The sequence below is a fragment of the Oncorhynchus keta genome, chromosome 7 (assembly GCF_023373465.1).
Source record: "Oncorhynchus keta strain PuntledgeMale-10-30-2019 chromosome 7, Oket_V2, whole genome shotgun sequence".
NCBI classification, from domain to species: domain Eukaryota; kingdom Metazoa; phylum Chordata; class Actinopteri; order Salmoniformes; family Salmonidae; genus Oncorhynchus; species Oncorhynchus keta.
Genome location: NC_068427.1, coordinates 30,372,500 through 30,393,587, shown reverse-complemented (window position 1 = coordinate 30,393,587; position 21,088 = coordinate 30,372,500). Strand labels below are relative to the sequence as shown.

At 48.3% G+C, this 21,088-nt stretch overlaps 1 protein-coding gene across 4 annotated transcripts; it reads right to left on the bottom strand.

Moving 5' to 3' along the window:
- Window positions 1-16,130: 16,130 nt before the first annotated feature.
- Window positions 16,131-20,798, bottom strand: arsh (arylsulfatase H). 4 transcript variants are annotated; one of them, XM_035773902.1, is made up of 11 exons: window positions 20,712-20,798; window positions 19,240-19,386; window positions 18,995-19,116; window positions 18,671-18,793; window positions 18,401-18,603; window positions 18,013-18,233; window positions 17,788-17,924; window positions 17,440-17,574; window positions 17,192-17,351; window positions 16,993-17,114; window positions 16,131-16,916 (listed from the first exon to the last, which is right to left on the bottom strand). In XM_035773902.1, exons 1-11 carry the CDS (start codon window positions 20,714-20,716, stop codon window positions 16,501-16,503), a joined length of 1,791 nt encoding a protein of 596 aa, XP_035629795.1. In that variant the 5' UTR covers window positions 20,717-20,798; the 3' UTR covers window positions 16,131-16,500. The 4 variants fall into 4 exon arrangements, with proteins under 4 accessions (XP_035629795.1, XP_035629794.1, XP_035629796.1 ...); XM_035773901.1 differs by having other exon boundaries at window positions 20,688-20,716; XM_035773903.2 differs by lacking the exon at window positions 20,712-20,798 and adding an exon at window positions 20,409-20,676.
- Between the last annotated feature and the right edge of the window lie 290 nt (window positions 20,799-21,088).

Here is a 21,088-nt window from a genome sequence, read left to right as displayed (position 1 = left end):
AGATTATATTTGGGCTTGGGGCAGAGCCTTGGTTGGCTTGGTGGAATCTGCTCAAGGGCCATGTTTATGTTACCTATCAATTCAATGAATCTACCATTTCTGAAGCAGATCCCATGTGAAGACATCCAACCCCAGGAATAATATTAAGACAGGGGACCACAACCTTATAGCAACTCCTGAGTAATAAGTAGCTGCTGTATAATCCTCTTGGAGAGGAGAGGAGTGGAGAAAGTACAGTCAGGAGAGGAGACAGTACAGCCAGGAGAGGAGAGGAGAGAGTACAGTCAGGAGTGGAGAAAGTACAGTCAGGAGAGGAGACAGTACAGCCAGGAGAGGAGAGGAGAGACTACAGTCAGGAGAGGAGGCAGTACAGTCAGGAGTGGAGAAAGTACAGTCAGGAGAGGAGACAGTACAGCCAGGAGAGGAGAGGAGAGACTACAGTCAGGAGAGGAGGCAGTACAGTCAGGAGTGGAGAAAGTACAGTCAGGAGAGGAGACAGTACAGCCAGGAGAGGAGAGGAGAGAGTACAGTCAGGAGAGGAGGCAGTACAGTCAGGAGTGGAGAAAGTACAGTCAGGAGAGGAGACAGTACAGTCAGGAGAGAAGGCAGTACAGTCAGGAGAGGAGACAGTAAAGTCAGGATAGGATACACTAAAGTCGGGAGAGGATACAGCACAGTCAGGAGAGGAGAGGAGTCAGTACAGTCAGGAGAGGAGACAGTAAGTCAGGATAGGATACACTAAAGTCGGGAGAGGATACAGCACAGTCAGGAGAGGAGAGGAGTCAGTACAGTCAGGAGAGGAGAGGAGGAGAGGAGTCAGTACAGTCAGGAGAGGAGAGAAGTCAGTACAGTCAGGAGAGGAGGCAGTAAAGTCAGGAGAGGAGACAGTACAGTCAGGAGAGGATACAGCACAGTGAGGAGATGAGAGGAGTCAGTACAGTCAGGAGAGGAGAGGAGTCAGTACAGTCAGGAGAGGAGGCAGTAAAGTCAGGAGAGGAGACAGTACAGTCAGGATAAGATACACTAAAGTCAGGAGAGGATACAGCACAGTCAGGAGAGGAGAGGAGTCAGTACAGTCAGGAGAGGAGGCAGTAAAGTCAGGATAGGATACACTAAAGTCAGGAGAGGATACAGCACAGTCAGGAGAGGATACAGCACAGTCAGGAGAGGAGAGGAGTCAGTACAGTCAGAAGAGGAGGCAGTAAAGTCAGGAGAGGAGACAGTACAGTCAGGATAGGATACACTAAAGTCAGGAGAGGATACAGTACAGTCAGGAGAGGAGAGGAGTCAGTACAGTCAGGAGAGGAGGCAGTAAAGTCAGGATAGGATACACTAAAGTCAGGAGAGGATACAGCACAGTCAGGAGAGGAGAGGAGTCAGTACAGTCAGAAGAGGAGGCAGTAAAGTCAGGAGAGGAGACAGTACAGTCAGGAGAGGAGAGGAGTCAGTACAGTCAGAAGAGGAGGCAGTAAAGTCAGGAGAGGAGACAGTACAGTCAGGATAGGATACACTAAAGTCAGGAGAGGAGACAGTACAGTCAGGAGAGGAGAGGAGTCAGTACAGTACAGTCAGTGGAGGAGGCAAATAAAGTCAGGACAGGAGACACTAAAGTCAGGCAGGAGAGGAGAGTAGAGTCAGGAGAAGGGGGAGAGGAGACAGTGCAGTCAGGAGAGGAGACAGTACAGACAGGAGAGGAGACAGTACAGTCAGGAGAGAAGAGGAGACAGTACAGTCAGGAGAGGAGAGGAGGCAGTACAGTCAGGAGAGAAGATGAGACAGTACAGTCAGGAGAGGAGACAGTACAGTCAGGAGAGGAGATGAGACAGTAGAGTCAGGAGAGGAGAGGAGACAGTACAGTCAGGAGATGAGACAGTACAGTCAGGAGACGAGAGGAGACAGTACAGTCAGGAGAGGAGATGAGACAGTAGAGTCAGGATAGGATACACTAAAGTCAGGAGAGGATACAGTACAGTCAGGAGAGGAGATGAGACAGTAGAGTCAGGAGAGGAGAGGAGTCAGTACAGTCAGGATAGGAGGCAGTAAAGTCAGGAGAGGAGACAGTACAGTCAGGATAGGATACACTAAAGTCAGGAGAGGATACAGTACAGTCAGGAGAGGAGAGGAGTCAGTACAGTCAGGAGAGGAGGCAGTAAAGTCAGGATAGGATACACTAAAGTCAGGAGAGGATACAGCACAGTCAGGAGAGGAGAGGAGTCAGTACAGTCAGAAGAGGAGGCAGTAAAGTCAGGAGAGGAGACAGTACCGTCAGGATAGGATACACTAAAGTCAGGAGAGGATACAGTACAGTCAGGAGAGGAGAGGAGTCAGTACAATCAGGAGAGAAGATGAGACAGTACAGTCAGGACAGGAGACAGTACAGTCAGGAGAGGAGATGAGACAGTAGAGTCAGGAGAGGAGAGGAGACAGTACAGTCAGGAGATGAGACAGTACAGTCAGGAGACGAGAGGAGACAGTACAGTCAGGAGAGGAGATGAGACAGTAGAGTCAGGATAGGATACACTAAAGTCAGGAGAGGATACAGAACAGTCAGGAGATGAGAGGAGTCAGTACAGTCAGGATAGGAGGCAGTAAAGTCAGGATAGGATACACTAAAGTCAGGAGAGGATACAGAACAGTCAGGAGATGAGAGGAGTCAGTACAGTCAGGAGAGGAGGCAGTAAAGTCAGGAGAGGAGACAGTACAGTCAGGATAGGATACACTAAAGTCAGGAGAGGATACAGTACAGTCAGGAGAGGAGAGGAGTCAGTACAGTCAGGAGAGGAGGCAGTAAAGTCAGGATAGGATACACTAAAGTCAGGAGAGGATACAGCACAGTCAGGAGAGGATACAGTACAGTCAGGAGATGAGAGGAGTCAGTACAGTCAGGATAGGAGGCAGTAAAGTCAGGAGAGGATACACTAAAGTCAGGAGAGGATACAGAACAGTCAGGAGATGAGAGGAGTCAGTACAGTCAGGATAGGAGGCAGTAAAGTCAGGATAGGATACACTAAAGTCAGGAGAGGATACAGAACAGTCAGGAGATGAGAGGAGTCAGTACAGTCAGGAGAGGAGGCAGTAAAGTCAGGAGAGGAGACAGTACAGTCAGGATAGGATACACTAAAGTCAGGAGAGGATACAGTACAGTCAGGAGAGGAGAGGAGTCAGTACAGTCAGGAGAGGAGGCAGTAAAGTCAGGATAGGATACACTAAAGTCAGGAGAGGATACAGCACAGTCAGGAGAGGATACAGCACAGTCAGGAGAGGAGAGGAGTCAGTACAGTCAGAAGAGGAGGCAGTAAAGTTAGGAGAGGAGACGGTACAGTCAGGAGAGGAGAGGAGAGGAGTAAGTACAGTACAGTCAGTAGAGGAGGCAAATAAAGTCAGGACAGGAGACACTAAAGTCAGGCAGGAGAGGAGAGTAGAGTCAGGAGAAGGGGGAGAGGAGACAGTGCAGTCAGGAGAGGAGACAGTACAGACAGGAGAGGAGACAGTACAGTCAGGAGAGAAGAGGAGACAGTACAGTCAGGAGAGGAGATGAGGCAGTACAGTCAGGAGAGAAGATGAGACAGTACAGTCAGGAGAGGAGAGGAGACAGTACAGTCAGGAGAGGAGGAGACAGTACAGTCAGGAGAGGAGATGAGACAGTAGAGTCAGAGGAGAGGAGAGGAGACAGTACAGTCAGTACAGTCAGGAGAGAGATGAGAGTCAGGAGAGGAGTACAGTCAGGAGAGGAAAGGAGACAGAGGAGAGGAGACAGTACAGTCAGGAGAGAAGATGAGACAGTACAGTCAGTACAGTCAGTAGAGGAGGAGAGGAGACAGTAGAGTAAGGAGTGGAGAGGAGCCAGTACAGTCAGGAGAGAAGAGGAGGCAGTACAGTCAGGAGAGGAGAGGAGACAGTACAGTACAGTCAGGAGAGGAGGCAGTAAAGTCAGGAGAGGAGACAGTGCAGTCAGGAGAGGAGACAGTACAGTCGTGAGAGGAGAGGAGACAGTCAGGAGAGGAGAAAGTACAGTCAGGAGATGAGAGGAGACAGTAATGTCAGTAGAGGAGAGAGTACAGCGAGGAGAGGAGCCGGTACAGTCAGGAGAGGAGACAGTACAGTCAAGAAAGGAGACAGTACAGTCAGGAGAGGAGACAGTAGAGTCAGGAGATGAGAGGAGAAAGTACAGTCAGGAGATGAGACAGCACAGTCAGGAGAGAAGATGAGACAGTACAGTCAGGAGAGGAGAGGAGACAGTACAGTCAGGAGAGGAGAGAGTACAGTCAGGAGAGGAGAGGAGACAGTAGAGTAAGGAGTGGAGAGGAGCCAGTACAGTCAGGAGAGGAGGCAGTAAAGTCAGGAGAGGAGACAGTACAGTCAGGATAGGATACACTAAAGTCAGGAGAGGATACAGTACAGTCAGGAGAGGAGAGGAGAGGAGTCAGTACAGTCAGGAGAGGAGGCAGTAAAGTCAGGATAGGATACACTAAAGTCAGGAGAGGATACAGCACAGTCAGGAGAGGATACAGTACAGTCAGGAGATGAGAGGAGTCAGTACAGTCAGGATAGGAGGCAGTAAAGTCAGGAGAGGATACACTAAAGTCAGGAGAGGATACAGAACAGTCAGGAGATGAGAGGAGTCAGTACAGTCAGGATAGGAGGCAGTAAAGTCAGGATAGGATACACTAAAGTCAGGAGAGGATACAGAACAGTCAGGAGATGAGAGGAGTCAGTACAGTCAGGAGAGGAGGCAGTAAAGTCAGGAGAGGAGACAGTACAGTCAGGATAGGATACACTAAAGTCAGGAGAGGATACAGTACAGTCAGGAGAGGAGAGGAGTCAGTACAGTCAGGAGAGGAGGCAGTAAAGTCAGGATAGGATACACTAAAGTCAGGAGAGGATACAGCACAGTCAGGAGAGGATACAGCACAGTCAGGAGAGGAGAGGAGTCAGTACAGTCAGAAGAGGAGGCAGTAAAGTCAGGAGAGGAGACGGTACAGTCAGGAGAGGAGAGGAGAGGAGTAAGTACAGTACAGTCAGTAGAGGAGGCAAATAAAGTCAGGACAGGAGACACTAAAGTCAGGCAGGAGAGGAGAGTAGAGTCAGGAGAAGGGGAGAGGAGACAGTGCAGTCAGGAGAGGAGACAGTACAGACAGGAGAGGAGACAGTACAGTCAGGAGAGAAAGAGGAGACAGTACAGTCAGGAGAGGAGAGGAGGCAGTACAGTCAGGAGAGAAGATGAGACAGTACAGTCAGGAGAGGAGACAGTACAGTCAGGAGAGGAGAGGAGACAGCACAGTCAGGAGACGAGAGGAGACAGTACAGTCAGGAGAGGAGATGAGACAGTAGAGTCAGGAGAGGAGAGGAGACAGTACAGTCAGGAGAGGAGAGGAGACAGTACAGTCAGGAGAGAAGATGAGACAGTACAGTCAGGAGAGGAGAGAGTACAGTCAGGAGAGGAAAGGAGACAGTAGAGTAAGGAGTGGAGAGGAGACAGTACAGTCAGGAGAGAAGATGAGACAGTACAGTCAGGAGAGGAGAGGAGACAGTACAGTCAGGAGAGGAGAGAGTACAGTCAGTAGAGGAGAGGAGAGGAGACAGTAGAGTAAGGAGTGGAGAGGAGCCAGTACAGTCAGGAGAGAAGAGGAGGCAGTACAGTCAGGAGAGGAGAGGAGACAGTACAGTACAGTCAGGAGAGGAGGCAGTAAAGTCAGGAGAGGAGACAGTGCAGTCAGGAGAGGAGACAGTACAGTCGTGAGAGGAGAGGAGACAGTCAGGAGAGGAGAAAGTACAGTCAGGAGATGAGAGGAGACAGTAATGTCAGTAGAGGAGAGAGTACAGCGAGGAGAGGAGCCGGTACAGTCAGGAGAGGAGACAGTACAGTCAAGAAAGGAGACAGTACAGTCAGGAGAGGAGACAGTAGAGTCAGGAGATGAGAGGAGAAAGTACAGTCAGGAGATGAGACAGCACAGTCAGGAGAGAAGATGAGACAGTACAGTCAGGAGAGGAGAGGAGACAGTACAGTCAGGAGAGGAGAGAGTACAGTCAGGAGAGGAGAGGGAGACAGTAGAGTAAGGAGTGGAGAGGAGCCAGTACAGTCAGGAGAGGAGAGGAGGCAGTACAGTCAGGAGAGGAGAGGAGGCAGTAAAGTCTGGAGTGGGGACAGTGCAGTCAGGAGAGGAGACAGTAGAGTAAGGAGTGGAGAGGAGCCAGTACAGTCAGGAGAGGAGAGGAGGCAGTACAGTACAGTCAGGAGAGGAGGCAGTAAAGTCTGGAGTGGGGACAGTGCAGTCAGGAGAGGAGACAGTACAGTCATGAGAGGAGAGGAGACAGTCAGGAGAGGAGAAAGTACAGTCAGGAGATGAGAGGAGACAGTAATGTCAGTAGAGGAGAGAGTACAGCGAGGAGAGGAGCCGGTACAGTCAGGAGAGGAGACAGTACAGTCAAGAAAGGAGAAAGTACAGTCAGGAGAGGAGAGGAGACAGTACAGTCAGGAGATGAGACAGCACAGTCAGGAGACAAGAGGAGACAGTACAGTCAGGAGATGATAGGAGACTGTACAGTCAGGAGAGGAGTCAGTACGGTCAGTAGAGGAGAGAGTACAGTCAGGAGAGGAGACAGTCAGGAGAGGAGGCAGTACAGTCAGGAGAGGAGAGGACGCAGTCAGGAGAGGAGAGTGTACAGTCAGGAGAGGAGAGAGTACAGTCAGGAGAGGACTCAGTACAGTCAGGAGAGGAGACAGTCAGGAGAGGAGGCAGTACAGTCAGGAGAGGAGTCAGTACAGTCAGGAGAGGAGGCAGTACAGTCAGTGGAGGAGGCAGTACAGTCAGGAGAGGAGACAGTACAGTCAGGAGAGGAGTCAGTACAGTCATGAGAGGAGAGAGTACAGTCAGGAGAGGAGTCAGTACAGTCAGGAGAGGAGGCAGTACAGTCAGTGGAGGAGGCAGTACAGTCAGGAGAGGAGACATTACAGTCAGGAGAGGAGTCAGCACAGTCAGGAGATGATAGGAGACATTACAGTCAGGAGACGAGAGGAGACAGTACAGTCAGGAGAGGAGACGGTACTGTCAAGAGAGGAGAGGAGCCAGTACAGTCAGGAGACGAGAGGAGACAGTACAGTCAGGAGATGATAGGAGACATTACAGTCAGGAGAGGAGAGAGTACAGTCAGTAGAGGAGAGGAGAGGAGACAGTAGAGTAAGGAGTGGAGAGGAGCCAGTACAGTCAGGAGAGAAGAGGAGGCAGTACAGTCAGGAGAGGAGAGGAGACAGTACAGTACAGTCAGGAGAGGAGGCAGTAAAGTCAGGAGAGGAGACAGTGCAGTCAGGAGAGGAGACAGTACAGTCGTGAGAGGAGAGGAGACAGTCAGGAGAGGAGAAAGAGAAAGTACAGTCAGGAGATGAGAGGAGACAGTAATGTCAGTAGAGGAGAGAGTACAGCGAGGAGAGGAGCCGGTACAGTCAGGAGAGGAGACAGTACAGTCAAGAAAGGAGACAGTACAGTCAGGAGAGGAGACAGTAGAGTCAGGAGATGAGAGGAGAAAGTACAGTCAGGAGATGAGACAGCACAGTCAGGAGAGAAGATGAGACAGTACAGTCAGGAGAGGAGAGGAGACAGTACAGTCAGGAGAGGAGAGAGTACAGTCAGGAGAGGAGAGGAGACAGTAGAGTAAGGAGTGGAGAGGAGCCAGTACAGTCAGGAGAGGAGGCAGTAAAGTCAGGAGAGGAGACAGTACAGTCAGGATAGGATACACTAAAGTCAGGAGAGGATACAGTACAGTCAGGAGAGGAGAGGAGTCAGTACAGTCAGGAGAGGAGGCAGTAAAGTCAGGATAGGATACACTAAAGTCAGGAGAGGATACAGCACAGTCAGGAGAGGATACAGTACAGTCAGGAGATGAGAGGAGTCAGTACAGTCAGGATAGGAGGCAGTAAAGTCAGGAGAGGATACACTAAAGTCAGGAGAGGATACAGAACAGTCAGGAGATGAGAGGAGTCAGTACAGTCAGGATAGGAGGCAGTAAAGTCAGGATAGGATACACTAAAGTCAGGAGAGGATACAGAACAGTCAGGAGATGAGAGGAGTCAGTACAGTCAGGAGAGGAGGCAGTAAAGTCAGGAGAGGAGACAGTACAGTCAGGATAGGATACACTAAAGTCAGGAGAGGATACAGTACAGTCAGGAGAGGAGAGGAGTCAGTACAGTCAGGAGAGGAGGCAGTAAAGTCAGGATAGGATACACTAAAGTCAGGAGAGGATACAGCACAGTCAGGAGAGGATACAGCACAGTCAGGAGAGGAGAGGAGTCAGTACAGTCAGAAGAGGAGGCAGTAAAGTCAGGAGAGGAGACGGTACAGTCAGGAGAGGAGAGGAGAGGAGTAAGTACAGTACAGTCAGTAGAGGAGGCAAATAAAGTCAGGACAGGAGACACTAAAGTCAGGCAGGAGAGGAGAGTAGAGTCAGGAGAAGGGGGAGAGGAGACAGTGCAGTCAGGAGAGGAGACAGTACAGACAGGAGAGGAGACAGTACAGTCAGGAGAGAAGAGGAGACAGTACAGTCAGGAGAGGAGAGGAGGCAGTACAGTCAGGAGAGAAGATGAGACAGTACAGTCAGGAGAGGAGACAGTACAGTCAGGAGAGGAGAGGAGACAGCACAGTCAGGAGACGAGAGGAGACAGTACAGTCAGGAGAGGAGATGAGACAGTAGAGTCAGGAGAGGAGAGGAGACAGTACAGTCAGGAGAGGAGACAGTACAGTCAGGAGAGGAGAGGAGACAGTACAGTCAGGAGAGGAGAGGAGACAGTACAGTCAGGAGAGAAGATGAGACAGTACAGTCAGGAGAGGAGAGAGTACAGTCAGGAGAGGAAAGGAGACAGTAGAGTAAGGAGTGGAGAGGAGACAGTACAGTCAGGAGAGAAGATGAGACAGTACAGTCAGGAGAGGAGAGGAGACAGTACAGTCAGGAGAGGAGAGAGTACAGTCAGTAGAGGAGAGGAGAGGAGACAGTAGAGTAAGGAGTGGAGAGGAGCCAGTACAGTCAGGAGAGAAGAGGAGGCAGTACAGTCAGGAGAGGAGAGGAGACAGTACAGTACAGTCAGGAGAGGAGGCAGTAAAGTCAGGAGAGGAGACAGTGCAGTCAGGAGAGGAGACAGTACAGTCGTGAGAGGAGAGGAGACAGTCAGGAGAGGAGAAAGTACAGTCAGGAGATGAGAGGAGACAGTAATGTCAGTAGAGGAGAGAGTACAGCGAGGAGAGGAGCCGGTACAGTCAGGAGAGGAGACAGTACAGTCAAGAAAGGAGACAGTACAGTCAGGAGAGGAGACAGTAGAGTCAGGAGATGAGAGGAGAAAGTACAGTCAGGAGATGAGACAGCACAGTCAGGAGAGAAGATGAGACAGTACAGTCAGGAGAGGAGAGGAGACAGTACAGTCAGGAGAGGAGAGAGTACAGTCAGGAGAGGAGAGGAGACAGTAGAGTAAGGAGTGGAGAGGAGCCAGTACAGTCAGGAGAGGAGAGGAGGCAGTACAGTCAGGAGAGGAGAGGAGGCAGTAAAGTCTGGAGTGGGGACAGTGCAGTCAGGAGAGGAGACAGTAGAGTAAGGAGTGGAGAGGAGCCAGTACAGTCAGGAGAGGAGAGGAGGCAGTACAGTACAGTCAGGAGAGGAGGCAGTAAAGTCTGGAGTGGGGACAGTGCAGTCAGGAGAGGAGACAGTACAGTCATGAGAGGAGAGGAGACAGTCAGGAGAGGAGAAAGTACAGTCAGGAGATGAGAGGAGACAGTAATGTCAGTAGAGGAGAGAGTACAGCGAGGAGAGGAGCCGGTACAGTCAGGAGAGGAGACAGTACAGTCAAGAAAGGAGAAAGTACAGTCAGGAGAGGAGAGGAGACAGTACAGTCAGGAGATGAGACAGCACAGTCAGGAGACAAGAGGAGACAGTACAGTCAGGAGATGATAGGAGACTGTACAGTCAGGAGAGGAGTCAGTACGGTCAGTAGAGGAGAGAGTACAGTCAGGAGAGGAGACAGTCAGGAGAGGAGGCAGTACAGTCAGGAGAGGAGAGGACGCAGTCAGGAGAGGAGAGTGTACAGTCAGGAGAGGAGAGAGTACAGTCAGGAGAGGACTCAGTACAGTCAGGAGAGGAGACAGTCAGGAGAGGAGGCAGTACAGTCAGGAGAGGAGTCAGTACAGTCAGGAGAGGAGGCAGTACAGTCAGTGGAGGAGGCAGTACAGTCAGGAGAGGAGACAGTACAGTCAGGAGAGGAGTCAGTACAGTCATGAGAGGAGAGAGTACAGTCAGGAGAGGAGTCAGTACAGTCAGGAGAGGAGGCAGTACAGTCAGTGGAGGAGGCAGTACAGTCAGGAGAGGAGACATTACAGTCAGGAGAGGAGTCAGCACAGTCAGGAGATGATAGGAGACATTACAGTCAGGAGACGAGAGGAGACAGTACAGTCAGGAGAGGAGACGGTACTGTCAAGAGAGGAGAGGAGCCAGTACAGTCAGGAGACGAGAGGAGACAGTACAGTCAGGAGATGATAGGAGACATTACAGTCAGGAGACAAGAGGAGACAGTACAGTCAGGAGAGGAGAGAGTGCAGTCAGGAGAAGAGACAGTACAGTCAGGAGAGGAGAGAGTGCAGTCAGGAGAGGAAACAGTACAGTCAGGAGATGAGATGAGAGGGGAAAGTACAGTCAGGAGAGGAGACAGTACAGTCAGGAGAGGAGGCAGTACAGTTAGTGGAGGAGGCAGTACAGTCAGGAGAGGAGACAGTACAGTCAGGAGAGGAGAGAGTACAGTCAGGAGAGGAGACATTATAGTCAGGAGTGGAGACATTATAGTCAGGAGTGGAGTCAGTACAGTCAAGAGAGGAGAGAGTACAGTCAGGAGATTTGACAGTACAGTCAGGAGAGGAGAGAGTATAGTCAGGAGAGGAGAGAGTACAGTCAGGAGAGGAGACAGTACAGGAATGAGAGGAGAGGAGAGAGTCCAGTCAGGAGAGGAGACAGTTAAGTCCAAAGTTACAGTAATTGTAGTTCTCCCATTTTCACTCCCAAACAGGTGTGCCAACCCTAAATCACTCATAGATAAACATGGAGAGTTGTACAGACAGATACAAAGAAAGACAGAAAGGAAGACCAAAAAAGAGAAAGGCCCAATGGAAGAGAGAGGAAGAGGTAAGGACAGTAAAAGAAGAGGAGGGGGGAGGACCATCTGCCTCTGAGTTTCATAACAGAAAGACCTTACCACCAAACCCTTTCTCTCCATCCCGCTCTCTCCCTCCACCTCTCTGCTCTTTTTGGCCCAGGCTCGTCTCAGGTAAATGTCATCAGCCGGTCTTTCTTTCTGACACGCCTGCCTCCTCATCCTCTCCTCTTTCTTCTCCTACTTCCTCTCCTCATCTCAGACCCTCTCCTGTCCTCACTGTCACTCCATCACACCTCTCTCTCCCATTTTCAACCTCCTGCAGTCTCATCCACCCACCTAGAATCAATCAGATTTTTTGGTGAGAATATTATGTTGTGTGACAGCCTCTCAGACTGCTGGTAAAGGCTTCAACTAGTAGATAGAGCAGTCCTACCAACCCTCTCTGTTCAGTTGGTTCATCTTCACATAGATATGGCATGTGCTTGGTGATTTAAAGTTAGAAGAAGACTTCTCATAACAATGTTACCTCATACTAAGTAGTCACTCCCCGCGGCAGGGGAAAAGGCTGAGAGACAGAGGAGAATCAGCAGATTGTCATCATCTCTGTAGGATCAAGAAAGCTGTCCTTCTGCGTGTCTCAAACGACTGCTCTCAGATCAGATGAGGCCGACATTGTTTTAAAAAGACTAACCAGCTGTTGCAATATAGCTCTACATCAGATAAAGGCAGGTCTGACCTGCAGGAAACAGGACAGGTTCAGTATGTCAGAGTGGACTACAGTATGTCTGTCAGAGAGATGAATGGTAGGGACAGCAGTCCCAGGGTTACTGTTACTGATAAGTGACCACCCTCTCTTCCCCTCTCCCCATCTAGTGTCCCCCCCCCCCCTGAAGATGTTGTTACGATCTTTTCGCACTGATTCCCAGAAACACAACCCACGACCCAGAACCTCTCTCTCAACCTTTCCATCTTTTGCTGTCTTTATGTTTCTCCCTCTCTGTCCTTCCCTCTCAAAGCTGGGATCATTCATGATAGAAACAGGGATGAACACACACATACATTCACAAACACATAAACAGACAGCGACAGGCCTGGGGTAGTAGGTAGAAGTGGCCCATAGGGAACCCCTACAGGAAACTGTTTCCATTTACTATTTCCAGGATGTTTCCTATTGGACACAGTTCCTGATGACATCATGGTCGCTGACAGGGCTTTGATGTCTGGGGGTTATGGAGAGAAGAGGAGGAGGGGATGGCTGCATAGGGAAATCACTGGCTGATTAGCAATAGCATATGTGGGGACCAAGAAGGAGGGGGTGGGGGTGGGTGGGTAAAAACAGAACTGTAATTCTGTCATTTACCTTCTGAAACATCAGTCTTGTCTAAAACCAGCCCTTAGCATTAAGTGGAATGAAATGTGCTTTGACCATAGTGGTCGTACAATGTGCTAAAGCTATAAACTAAGAAAAGAAAGAACTAGAGATATGGCTGAGGCTGCTTGACACGGTAACTTACTTTTTGTATTTCCTGTGGCTGACGGCGTTGTATTCTCACACCCATAGTGCAGCTCTTTCCCCTGTAGAGCACTGGCCAATTGAACACAATTATTGACCCAGCGTGTTTAGGAATGCAGAAACTGTATAGCTGCATTATAGCTGTGTTACTGCAGTAGACTGTGTGTATGTGTGTGTGTGTGTGTGTGTGTGTGTGTTGGTGCGTGCGTGCGTGCGTTAAAGCCAGACCAGTGCAGTTATCTGTCCTTCATCAGGCCCCACCTCTGTCAATACTTCCTGTGTTTGTAAGCTGTGTGGGGTGAGAGCATGGTAATTAATCAGCGTGCATGTGTGTGTGCCTGGAATATGGGACGTGCAGCAGATGGGGTACTGCTTTGACGGGTCACACACACACACACACACACACACACACACTGGAGCAAGCGCTCACTTAAAGCCATGTTGCCAGTCACAGGCTGGGTCCCCTGTAAAGAGTATGATAATGCTGAACAGATGGGCCGCCTATCTCCCAATACAACAACACATCACATCACTACACATCATATCACATCACAATATTTAACCACACATATTCTCACAACTGCATACAAAGTCAAATCCCTAAAACCAACATACACACAAATACATAGAGGGACTGAGAGGGATTTCGAGGGGAAAAGAGGAAGATGTTAGAGAACGAGAGAGAGAATCAGAGGGAGGAAGGTATTGATTGGAGGGGAGAGAGAGGTGGAGAGGGGAGAAAGGGATGTCTCTGAAAGTAGTAGAAACCCAGCGAAGCCACAGGGATTGTCGTGAGTTAGAACAGAAACTAAAGAAGAGAAACACACACACACTAGGGTGAACTAGGGGTACAGAATGAAAGCTCTCCAGCTGAGTGTTTCAGTGGTCTAACCCTGGAGCATTATCACACAGGAATCATTTAGCCTGGACCAACACAGAGAGCTGTGCTAACTCCACCATCCTTACAACCATAAATTGACCGAAGATGTCCAATTTATTATACAGTACTGACAAACTACAAGGCAACATATTCAGAAGCATTTAGCGCAATGTACTGCACCTATCTGGTGTGTGACAATAAAACATACACATTTTTATGGAATGGACTGTATTCTATTGGAATAGTTCCACCAAACTAAGCTAGCGGGTTTGTCACACTCTGGGTACAGAGACAGTCTTTCTTTCTTATCCCCCCTCATTTTCTCCCACCTCCCCCTTTCTTACCTCTCTCTCCCCTTCAGGAGGACATGGTGTCAGCATTTCCACTGAGGTCAGGCCTTACAGTCGATTCTCAGAGTATAGACATGTCATCATTCCTCTGGTTAAAAGGGGACTGGGAGCAGGATGCAGTATATGGAGAAGTATAGGACAAATCATACAGTAGGGCTCTGGACAAAAGTCCTGCACTGCACTGTATAGGGAATAGGAAGCCGTAGCCAGAGGACAATGGACTAAGTGTAGTCATTTATACTGAGTCCCTCTGAAGTGCCAGAGTCCAGTAAGACACTACATGACTGAATGACTCCACCCAGGCACTGACTAAAAGCCATCTGTGTGGATTTGGCTGACTGTTGGGTTATTGACCATTTGGCAGAACATTTCTGAGTCCACAGCAGATTTTTGACTGAACACTCTCACTCCTGATGCCAGGGCAGACTGGGGAGGCAGGTGGAGGATGGGGGAGGGAGGGGAGTTTAAGGGATGTTGGAAGATAGGTGGCGGGGGTGGGAAAAACAGAGGAGTCCAGGGGAGAGAGGGTTGAGTGGAGTTTGGGTGAGTTGTCAGTATATCAGTTCAGGGCCAGAGATCCATATGGAAGCAGCCCTGTGTGAAATTACAACCATGAAACACTTTAGCTTAAACTTGCTCCATTATCCCAAACAACACTGGAACACTGCCCAAAAGCAAGGAAGACAAGTTATTCCATATAGTGTGTGTGTGTGTGTGTGTGTGTGTGTGTGTGTGTGTGTGTGTGTGTGTGTTTAGGTTTGCAGGCGGCATGGAAGCCATAGCTGTGAGTCTGTCAGGCCTAAGTGGCCTCCATCCATCCCTCTTTAGAACACATGGCATTTGGCATGGTGGAGTTGTTTTGAAAGAGACAAACCGGTTTAACTGTCATGCAATTAAAAGCCTGTGTTTCCCTTGATCCTGTATCTGGTTTGGTCAAATCCATGTCTTAAAGCCAATCAAATGTTAATGTGATAGCCTTCAGTTGCTCTGCTATTGTTCAGTCACTCCTCTCATTCTATATTGATTACTTTACCAAACTCTGGTCTCTGACTCAAGCCAGAGTTACAGAGACCTTTAGAAGCCACAGTACTACTGAACTCTGCTGCCAAACATTTGTTTCTCACTGGAACGAACCCTATGCCTCATGCTCTGGATGTATGGAAGTGATTTAATTCCTGTGGCTCTCCTGCCACAGCCTTTCTCGTTCTATAGAGCAGCCAGAGTTGGGAAACACACCAGTAAAGATGCTTTATGGTTTCAAGCTGTTAAAGGGCCAGTGACCTAAAAGACAGCAGATAGAACCAGTGGTTGCAGTCGAGGTAGGCCGGTGCTGACCGAAGGGTTTCTTCCAGTCCAGGTCAGACTCGGCTAGAGAAATATGGACATGAAGCACTGAGTCATGCCGCTGGCCAGTGATCAGTTCTGCCAGGCTTGGCCCAATGACCACAGGGCTGATTCATGAACACAATGAGTGAAGATGACTGACCAGGGAGCAACAATAGGCAGGAGAAAGCCTGGCTGGCCAGAGACACAGAGACCCTAAAAATACCCTACAAGAGCCCTGCAGGAGGCCTACACACTTCACTCTAACAATGTCTTCTAGTATAACTTCACAATGACTGTGGTCTGTTTATTTAGATAAGAGCAGTCGTGGCTGTGATTGAGGTAGAGAGCCATTCATGTCAGTGTGATTTAGAACACTCAAAGAATCCCGAAATTATAATGTAATACAGAACAGAGAATATCTTGAAGGATTAACAGAAGCGAGATGAGATTTTAATCGTATCAGAAGAAAAATATAATTGGTCTCCTGTCCTCACAGTAGAGTAGGATAAAACGTGTCAGTCACTACAACAATATCAGACGCACTGCCTCCATCACTTTCATAAAATACACACACCAATGACCAGTTGGAAGTCAGTGGGTCCACACATTACCACAGATGAAACATTCTCCTACTGAAACATTATCCTACTGATTACTGTACAGCATGCACATTGTACTGACGTCTATGGTGCTGTTTGTCTCTGATACACGTGGCTGCAGTGCCACTTGGTGGTACTAAGACCCACCTACAGAGCATAGCTCTCAAAGCTCTCACGGGCCATAACCTTGGCCAACTCAGTAACCATGGCCGGTAATAGGAAAGTTACTGTGATTCAGTGGGTTGTTAGACACTCCAGACTACTGGGACCTAATCCTGCACAGTTCCAGGTAAACATAGACGCAGCTGAACTAGATCAAAAAAGGAGACCATACATGTACTGCAGCAGAAAGGAATGTTTATTCCAGGGAGCTGGCTCCACCATGTGGTGAAGAGCAGTAACTGACAGGAGAATACTGTACAGTTACAAACTTCAAAGAAGAAACAAACAGATTGTTCAGACTGTTTAGGTTATAAAATACAAATCTATCAAAATCAATATTTCAAATTACAAGATTGGTCCAGATATCAAAACATAAATTATCTTTGAGCAAATTATTACCATATTTCATATAGCTATGTACAATTGTCTAGACATCATTGAAAACTTAGTCTGAAAAATATTATAAATATTTTAAAAAGCAGTTGATCCATTAAAAATTCTTCATAGTTTTATGTTCCTCATCTTTCTCTGCCAGAGGTGTGTGTGTGTTAGGCCAGAGTAGACGTAGTGTTCTCCGTACAGCCACAGAAGGGGAATGTTCCACAGCATGGCTGCAGCCATGGACGCCACAGAATCTTTTCCCACGACAGCTGGTTGAGAACAGGCTCGGACTGAGGAGAGTGTGTGTCTGGTTGTGTATGTGAGGGGTGTGAGTGTGTGAGGGTGGCCCGGTGCTGCTCCACGGCCCTGGCAGTTTGCTGTAGAACTTCCTGGTAGCGTGGCTCAGTGTCTGGGGTCAGGGGGCGGGACTCCGAGGGGTCAGTGTGAAGGTCAAAGACGATGGGGGGGCTGTGGTGTGTCACATAACTTCCATGACAGGAACAAACCTTGGTGTCATAGCAACCGCCAGCGCCCGGTGGGGAGAAGTTAGGGGTAAAGAAGTGGACCTTATAGACTGACTCACCTGGGGAGAAACACATGTAATGAGACAGATGATGGTGTGTGTTGTAGTGTATAGTAGTGTGTGTGTGTGTACTCACTCCCAGGTGGGTGCCAGCGAACTGCATTGAGGTAAGCACCACAATAGTGGAACATGAACTCATGCTGCGACCGCTCGGTCCTTCCTTCTAGCACAGGCATCAGATCATAGCCATCTAACAACCTGGAATATACAGACATGAGGATAGGCAGACACACACAACAAGTACACACACACAAAAAGTACACACACACACGTACCTGTCGCTGTGTGTTGCGCCGGCCAGGTGTGTGAGTGTGGGGTAGAGGTCCATGAGACTGGTGGGTGTGTCAAACACTCTGCCTGCTGGCAGCCTGCCAGGCCACCGGAATATACCTGGCACCCTGATACCACCCTCCCATCCACCCATCGCCTTCCCACCTGTATGAGAGGAGGAGACAATCAATGTTTTTCACATCTGTTTCATTTTTCCTGATTGCTCAAATGGCTCTATTTGATTGCTTGTTACCTTTGTAGATTCCATTCCAGCCTCCTTTCTGTCCTCGTTCATCTGCGTCTTCAATATGGCCACCGTGGTCAGAGGTGAAATACATCATAGTGTTGTTGGCCAGACCCAACCTGTCCACTGTCTCAGTCATACGACCTGACAGAAGATCAATCATTAATAAATATCAGAAACATAACTCATTCTAATCCAACAGTGTTGTTGGCCAGACCCAACCTGTCCACTGCTTCAGTCATACAACCTGAGAGCATATAAATCATAGTAAGATCATTAATACACATCGTAAACATAATAAACATTCTAATATATCAATGTGTTATTGGTCAGAGCTTTCACACACAAACCGCTCACCTATCATATAGTCCACCTCCTCTACGTTGTCTCCATAGAGACCATGGCGACTCTTCCCAGCAAAGCCAGGAGAAGAGAACAAAGGAGTGTGTACGTGGGCCAGAGACAAGAACAGGAGGAATGGTCGGTCAGCATTCCTATCCAACACACAAACAAGCTTTGAACTCTCACCCAATACTGACCCCTAGCCTTTACCCTGATGATTGATTGATTGACTGTTCTGACCTCTCTATGAAGCCTTGGGCCTCTCCCAGTAGTCTTTGTGATAACGTGTCTAGGTCCATGGGCTGCTCCACCACTTCCTGGTTCCTCATGATGATGCAGTTCCAGGTCATCAGGAGTTCAAAGGGCACGAACCACAAACTGAACGCCAGTAGGCTCAGAAAAGTCACCGCCACGATGACGGACACACTCACCTCAAGCAGACCACACACACGGACACACACCTACAGACAGGGAGAGAGGAGTTAGACACACCCAGAAGACTTTCATAAAACCATTTGAATCATTATCATCAAGGCCAGTGAACTGTTTGAGGCACTCAGATAGAGATAGAGTATGTAGAACAGACATGATACTTTGTCATGTGGAATAAGGAGTCATTGGACCCTACCAGGCTGAGCAGGGCCAGGGCCCCCAGTACTGTTGTTTGCCACAGTTTGTTCTGCAGGTCAGCTAGTACATCCTTCCCCTCCCCTGGTCTACAGTCATTGAACAGGGTGAAAGGCAGGCCGTAGAAGTAGCTGAAGCCGTGTGTGTTGGGGTGGTGGCAGTGGTCCCCTCGAAGCTCACAGTTCACACCCAGGTGCCATTTACCTACAGGTACACATCAGTGTGTTAGTGTGTGTGTGGGTTAGTGTGTGTGTGTGTCTCTCTCTCTTACCCACTAGTCCGGTGGTGTATCCCTGCTCCTGTAGTCTCTTAGCGAAGGTGGTCTCAGTGGGGGGTAGACCCCCAGAACCTCCCAGAAACAACAACACCTGCACACGCCCTGTACTGCCCAGACCTACACACACACACACACACACACACACACACACACACACACACACACACACACACACACACACACACACACACACACACACACACACACACACACACACACACACACACCATTAATTCCAATAACTCCTCTAATGCTTCCAATATTGTCTTTGTACATGTGTGTGTGTGTGTGTGTTACATGTATACTTTTGTGTGCTACCTGAGCGCAGTGCATAGCGTCCTGTGTGGAAGGCAGCTCTACTGGGTGTACAGAGAGGAGCGGCAGCTATATGCTGAGTCAACTTCACTCCCTCTGCTGCTAAACGGTCGATATTAGGAGTCCTGAGAGCGAGAGAGCGAAAAAAGAGAGAGAGAGAGAGAGAGAGAGAGAGAAAGCAAGTGTTATAAACTCAAAACTGTAGTTGTTTTTGGGAAGGCTGCAGATTGCCTGGTTGCCTCTGTTACCTGATAGTGTCATTGCCGTAACAACCAATGTCCCCAATGCCAAGGTCGTCCACCATCATCAGGACGAAGTTGGGCTTCCTGTCCTCCTCTGATGCTGTGACATCACTTCCTGTGACCAGGAGCAGCAACAGGGCCAACAAGCAGAGCCTGGGGGTCAGGTGTAAAGGTCAGGAGAAAGCCATTTTACAGAATGTTCACCGATATGTAGTATGTATATTGTAGAACAGGTGTGATCATCTTAGTCAGCTAAATTAACTGTTTCTATCTGTAATGGTTCTAAACATTTCACCTCATGGAACAACAGAGGGACAGCCTGATGGAGAGATATAGATCATACCTTAGAGACAAATGGTGCTCTAACCTTCCTACTGTATCACAACCGGCTGTGATTGGGAGTCCCATAGGGCAGCGCACAATTGTCCCAGTGTCATCCAAGTGTGCCGTCATGTAAATAAGAAAGTGTTCTTAACTGACTTGCCTGGTTAACTAAAGGTTAAATAAATGGAAAATGATAATCTATCTGTCGGGGGTGTGTGTGTGTGAAGTCACACTAACTTAACTCAGTGATCTATAGCATGAGGTATGTTCAGGAGGGTGAAACGTTATAGAACGTTAGTTTTGTCAACAACATATACGATTGTCCTCTTATCTTCCTCTGATTTACACTGGATACCCGATCGACTGACTGATACCTCCTCATGCTTGTCTCTCCGTAGCTCCACGCAGATAAAGGCACAAAGTAGACTATGGCCTGCATAGCTTAATATAGTCTGAACAATTAGTTATTTCAATATATGTATATACTGTACTCTATCATCTACTGCATCTTTATGTAATACATGTATCACTAGCCACTTTAAACCATGCCACTTTGTTTACATACACTACATTACTCATCTCATATGTATATACTGTACGATACCATCTACTGTATCTTGCCTATGCCGTTCTGGACCATCACTCATTCATATATCTTTATGTACATATTCTTTATCCAGTTACACTTATGTCTATAAGATAGTAGTTTTGGAATTGTTAGTTAGATTACTCGTTGGTTATTACTGCATTGTCGGGACTACTAGAAGCACAAGCATTTCGCTACACTCGCATTAACATCTGCTAACCATGTGTATGTGACAAATACATTTGATTAGATTTGATAAACGTACACTTTCTTTGCGTAAGGAAACAGTCACGCATTAACTTCAGTGTTGTGTAACAGCGCTATAACTTCCTTTAGAGTTTATGGGTGAACGTCTTAGTTTATGCCAGTCCAGAAGGTCAAACTATTCAGTAAAATACCCTGATAGAAACACCGGTTGAACGTTCGAAACAAAACCAAGCCATACGGTTAATCGAGTTGCATCTATACACTTATAGATCGCTAAAGGTTATAATCAATGCAACACATAAATTATGCTTTTCGAAATGATGCGCTCAATCCATACCGTCTCCACGTCACCATCTCTTACCTCATTCTGAAACACTAACGCGATTGATTCAAGTTGCAAAGATGTCACACCACTGTACAACTGTCCCCCATTTACCGTAGTTACAGGAGTATGTGCGATATATTTTTACCGATTTGTTGGTATTAAATGCGCAGATGTGAGTCTGAGGGGGGCAGCTGCTCAGTTGCTTGCAGAACTACAGAATCTAAAGCCTTGTTCACACTGGCAGTTTGAAGTGACACAAATCCCATTTCTTTGCATATCCTTTTCGAACCTGTTCTTTTTCTTGCAGCCTGAACATGGAATTAGATATTTCAAGCCAAAATCTGATTCCTGGCCATGCCATGGTCAAATCAGATTTATTATAAGTGATCTTTAGACTGATATCTGGCATATCT

What these genes read in the sequence shown, in the direction of transcription:
- arsh (XM_035773900.2), bottom strand. Translation starts at nt 19,686, where the DNA reads ATGACGGCACACTTGGATGACACTGGGACAATTGTGCGCTGCCCTATG. An exon ending in ACGCTATGCACTGCGCTCAG is followed by an intron (nt 18,794 to 18,994) that starts GTAGCACACAAA and finishes GTGTGTGTGTAG; the next exon opens with GTCTGGGCAGTACAGGGCGT. An exon ending in ATACACCACCGGACTAGTGG is followed by an intron (nt 18,604 to 18,670) that starts GTAAGAGAGAGA and finishes GTGTACCTGTAG; the next exon opens with GTAAATGGCACCTGGGTGTG.